Source organism: Olea europaea, chromosome 6 (genome assembly GCF_002742605.1).
Source record: "Olea europaea var. sylvestris chromosome 6, O_europaea_v1, whole genome shotgun sequence".
Classification (NCBI taxonomy): domain Eukaryota; kingdom Viridiplantae; phylum Streptophyta; class Magnoliopsida; order Lamiales; family Oleaceae; genus Olea; species Olea europaea.
Window position 1 is genome coordinate 27,809,827 of NC_036242.1, and position 5,301 is coordinate 27,815,127.

Below are 5,301 nucleotides of genomic sequence, written 5' to 3' on the forward strand. Positions count from 1 at the left end.
TATACGTAGATGACATACTAGTTATGGGTAACAATGATACTATAATTCAAACTATGAAAGGGATGTTAACAAGTAAGTTTGAAATGAATGATTTAGGTATGACCTATATTATATTAGAAATTAAAATTTCTAAAGAATCTGATGGTCTCATATTATCTCAATCATACTATATTGAAAAGATTATTGATAAGTTCAAGAACATTGATATATTTCCTATGAAAACACATATGGATCTAATATGTATCTTTTTTCCAACACTGGGTGACACAATAAGTCTCAATTGGAGTATTTTCATATTATTGGGAATTTAATGTATATCATAAACTACACTAGACTTGATATTACTTATTCAATTAGGAGGCTAAGTCAATATACGAGTAATCCGAGCATTGAGAACTGGAAGGCAATTTTTAGAGTTTTAGGATATTTAAAATATACCGAAAATTTAGGATTGTACCATCAAGATATCCAATGGTACTTGAAGGATAATGTGATGCAAATTGGATATCAAATACTAAAGATTACAAGTGGACAAGCGGATATGTCTTTACACTTGAAGGGGCTGCAGCGTCATGAAAATCTTCAAAATAAATATGTATGGCTAGATCAACGATGGAATTTGAATTCATTAGTTAGATAAAGCTGGAGAAGAAGTTGAATGGCTATGAAACATTTTAGAAGATATTCCATGTTGGGTAAAACTTGTGTCGACTATATGTATCCATTACGATAGTCAATCGGCAATTGAAAGGGCACGGAATGCTATGTATAGTGTTAAATCTCAACATATATGTCGTAGACACAATATCGTTAAACAATTGCTCTCTAGTGGTATTATCTTTATAGATTATGTCAAATCAAAAGAGAATATTGCAGATCTGCTAACTAAATGTTTAATGAGAGAGCAAATTGAAAATTCATCGAAGGGGATGGAGCTAAAATTGATAAAATATCCAAGAGTTTCCATGGTGGCAACCCACTTAGTTGATTGAAGATCCCAAAAATCTAGGTCTAATGGGACAATCGAACTGTGAAAAACTCAATATGCATCGAAAAGATCTAACTCCTAACTATTCCAATGATCAACCAGTTCCTGATTGTCACGAAATAGATTAAGTTACGCTTTTAATAATCTCTATATCTTGATTTATTCAAGTAGAGTATAGCAGAATACTCTTTATGGAAATCACTTATGTGAGTGAGAAGGGCCGCTTCTACGAGGGTTATGTGGAGATAAATTCTCTAAAAAAACACTCATGAAGCAAGAGGTGTCCAAGGCAAAAATAGACACAAACGTGAGACTAAATGTGTTTGAAAGGAACCATATAACTTCTATTGTCTAGTTTTATACAAATGGCTGACTGTTCAGAGTATCTTGCCACTGATTGACTAAGTAAATTCGACAAATTTTACAAGGAAAAGTTCAAAGTCTTTAGCTACTTATCCAATGCAGTTTTCTTCATTTATACTTCAAAAACATATCAAATGTTGTTGTTTGGAAAAGGCAGACATATTTTATTCATTTGGGGGATTGTTGGAAATTGTTTTTTTATTAGTGAAATGGGTCAACTTTGAGCCCCAATTTTATTGTTACCATACTTCAATTTTAACGGCCTAAGCATATTCACATTCTACTCCACAAGATGATTAATGTGATATATTTATTTATCGAAAATCATTTAGATTTAAATGAAATACTTGATGTTAAAGTAAGCCACTTGAAACTTGGGGTGTCAACGAGCTAAGCAAAGCCGACTTGCTAGCTGAAAATCGAGGCTCAGGCTCGGCTTGAGCTTTTTAGGTCGAGCTTTTTTTGGCCCGAGTCGAGCAAGCTCAGCCAAAAAATTGAGGCTCGATCTTTTTACAAGCCGGGCCACAAGCGGCCTGAGCTACTGAGCCAATTTGCCATCCCTACTTGAAACTATAAATAGTGAAAGTTTTGATTTATTGAAAATTGCCATCCCTGCTTGAAACTATAAATAGTGAAAATTTTAATTTATTGAAAATTGTCAAACACTAGTAAAATTAGGAAACTTTGGTGTGGTTTATATAGTGGACGTTTTTGGGGTGGATCCGTGTATTATATTAATTTTTTTGATAAAATTTATTTAATTTTTTGGGCCAAATTGTAATTGATCAAATTTTTGGGTACTTAATGAAATTAATTATGATTGGCTTATTTCCAGTAACTTTTGAGTCTGGATTGTCTATTAACCGACATAATAGTTGTCCGTTAACCGACTTAAGAAACACAGTACTAAACAATGCTGTTTGTTCAAGTTTAGAGGCTATCTGAACAGTTCTGAAAAGGCTTAAAGGATGTTCGAATGGTCATGAATGCGTCTATAAATAGCTTCCCTACTGTTAGAATATTAACACCATTTTCATTGCTTTGAATCTCATTATCTCTCGTTCTGATATTGCTCTCGAAGTGAAAACACTTCGTTACGTTCATTAAAACTCCTATAGTTTGTTGTGTTGTTTTCAAAAAAGATGAAATTCGTTCTATTTTGAAAAAAAATTGCTAAATACCTTTAGCACATGTGAAGGCAACAAATTCATTTTAAAGAAACATCATGAAGTTGATGGGTTTGTATTAACATTCGGATCCTTTTGATCATCTTATTAAACTTTGCAAGTTACAATACAATAATTCTATCAGTATATTATTTTCAGATTGTTCAAAGGAGAAAATTATATCCAGAAACAACAGAAACTATAATTATATTGCAGTGATTTTTTTTCTGAGGATATTTTTTAAGTATTAATACAAATTAGAAGAAAGTACAAAGGTATAAATCACCTTTCCTTGTAGATGTATCGATGCTACCAAATTAAACTAATCACATCCATCATTGGTTTCAATTTCTAATTATAAAAGAACAAAAAAATGTGAGCCTATTGCCCATGTCTGTGTCTGTGTTCGTGTCCATGCATTGTTTTCTGCAGATTATTTTTTGTCAACAACCAAAAGTTCCAACTCTCGATTCAGTATGAAATATAGAAATTAAAAGAACCGTGATGAATTTAGGCCAAGCCTCAAAACCAACAGGCTGGTGGGCACATCATGCCATATTGGATATCAAATTAGGATATTAATCGAATATCAGGTTGTAATGCTTGAATAAATAGGAACTGTTGCTCTTCACTTTCATTCATACGAACTTTATTTATTGTATTGGATACATTGTGTCAATACTCATTCTTAATTTTGTATCTTAAGCTTTTAGTATATGATCTATAATCTTGTTCAAGAGTAAATCCTTCAAATTGTTTTTTAATTATACAAGCAGTTGTTGGGTTGAACTAAGCCTGAAGCCTTCCCATCGGCATTAATGCATGACGAATGAGCCGGTTCATTTTTGTAGGTTAACTTAACGTCTTCCAAGTTAATATCACTGCATGCATTTCCTTTACTACAGTCAAACTTCATTGCAATTTCGGTTGCGGAACTCCCATGTATATCATGATAAGTTATATCACTAATCTTTACGCCCGAAACCTGAAAAAATAAAATAATTTTCAGGGTCAGATGTCATCCTATATACGCAACGGGGAAGAGGGTGGGAGTTGGGTTTTTCAGTATAAAAATAAGAGTAATAATGAAATTTATAATCCTACAAAAGCGATTATTACCTGATCAGGACAATTGTGACCATCGGGACAGTAATTTTGGTCAATAATTATTGGATTTTCGACGTTAACCATCACAAGATGCTGGAAGAGAACATATTTAACAAACCCCTTGCTTGGCCTGGCCCATGTCTTCACCCTCACCCCATTTTGTGTTCCTGTAAATGTAGCTGACTTAACTGTCACATTTTGCACTCCTGGTTCTTGCAATACCCATCCTAGACTCCCAATGCTGCAAAAGGTCCACAGATTAATCAACTTAGGTATTAAGTACTTAATTTATAGCACACCTGTAAGTAGGCAAATAAATCATTGGGATGTATGTTATAAAATTTTATCCACTGCGGCCTTTATATATGTGATAAAACCTGTACCTTATTCCATGGCCAGGGCCACAGGCAACGTTTTCGATCCACAGGTTGGAGGTGCCGGGGCCTATAGAGACACAGTCATCGCCGGTTCCAATTTTTGAGTTCATAATTGTGACACCTGAGGATTTCTCCACATGAATTCCATCGGTGTTCGGGCTGTTTCCTGGCGCTGAAACCTTCATTCCCACCAGCTTTGCGTTTTGGCTTCCATAAACAAGAATGTGGAACTTCTGACTATTTATTGAAGATAATCCATTGATCATGATGTTTTTCGAATTGTAAAATGCCAGTGTCTGTATTGAGATACAAACAAAAAAGTACATTAGAATTTTCATGCAAGTTTACTATATAACATAGGCATGTATACAATAATTTTTACAAGTTGACTCAAGTAGAATGAACTAATTATGTATCTATCATGCGAAGCTAATTAGAGTACTATTTCAAACGATAAAGTCCACTTTCTTCTTTATTAACATACCGTTGCTCCGATTGGACAACTCTTTCCAGAATTTTTGCAAGACCACAAATTAGCCCCTTGGGCATCTAGGGTTCCACCAATGACGGAAACTCCCGTTACGCTTTCGAAATTTATCCAGGTACCAGAATTTCCAATAACGTTATAATTAGATGGAGCTACAAGAGTGCCATCAATATGTATCGTTATGGCCGGGTTTTTGCATGACTGGCCGGCAAAAGTTGCAGTGCCGAGCAAGAATCTTCCCCGTGGCACGTATATGGTGGCTGGTTGTCCAGAGGCACAGGCAGAGGTCCATGCACTCAAGAATGCTTTTGTGGAATCAGTTTTTCCGTCGGGTTTTGCTCCCAATGTTTGAACATTGTAATTAACATTGGCTGCAAGTGATGAATACTGAAAGATGGTGAAGAGAAAATGAAAAGCAAGAAAACTCACTAAGCTTGCCATTTTGTGTATATGAGAGAGATGCGATGAGGAGTTGAAGCGTTTGAGATCTATTTATAGGCTTTAGTTTGTGACTTTAGATTAGATTTAGATAATGATGTTTTGTCATGTTTACTGTTTATTTATGACAAACAAAACCTGTTTGGAGGAATAAGAATTTCATGCTATTTACTGCAATATTTTGTAGTGGTTTTGTGCAATTAGATTATTTCTTGTCTAACATTCTCGATAAATATTTAAAGCCCCGTTTGATTCTCATTCTTCAACCACAAAAATGAAAAATATGACCGTTATTTATCACATCAAACCACCATATTTGACATTCTATCTCTTGTATGACGTACATATTGAAGATTCATAAAAAAATTGTGCGAA

General features: G+C 34.3%; 1 protein-coding gene across 1 annotated transcript; it reads right to left on the minus strand.

Moving 5' to 3' along the window:
- Window positions 1–3,125: 3,125 nt before the first annotated feature.
- Window positions 3,126–4,948, minus strand: LOC111396326 (polygalacturonase-like). Its single transcript, XM_023022733.1, has 4 exons — window positions 4,486–4,948; window positions 4,008–4,297; window positions 3,637–3,865; window positions 3,126–3,502 (listed from the first exon to the last, which is right to left on the minus strand). Exons 1-4 carry the CDS (start codon window positions 4,927–4,929, stop codon window positions 3,278–3,280), a joined length of 1,188 nt encoding a protein of 395 aa, XP_022878501.1. The 5' UTR covers window positions 4,930–4,948; the 3' UTR covers window positions 3,126–3,277.
- Between the last annotated feature and the right edge of the window lie 353 nt (window positions 4,949–5,301).

Bases quoted from the DNA above. Each gene is read 5' to 3' on its own strand.
- LOC111396326 (XM_023022733.1), bottom strand. From the start codon at position 4,929: ATGGCAAGCTTAGTGAGTTTTCTTGCTTTTCATTTTCTCTTCACCATC. The intron at 4,298-4,485 runs GTATGTTAATAA...ATCTCAATACAG, and splicing joins GTTGTCCAATCGGAGCAACG to ACACTGGCATTTTACAATTC. The intron at 3,866-4,007 runs GTACAGGTTTTA...GACCTTTTGCAG, and splicing joins GGCCCTGGCCATGGAATAAG to CATTGGGAGTCTAGGATGGG.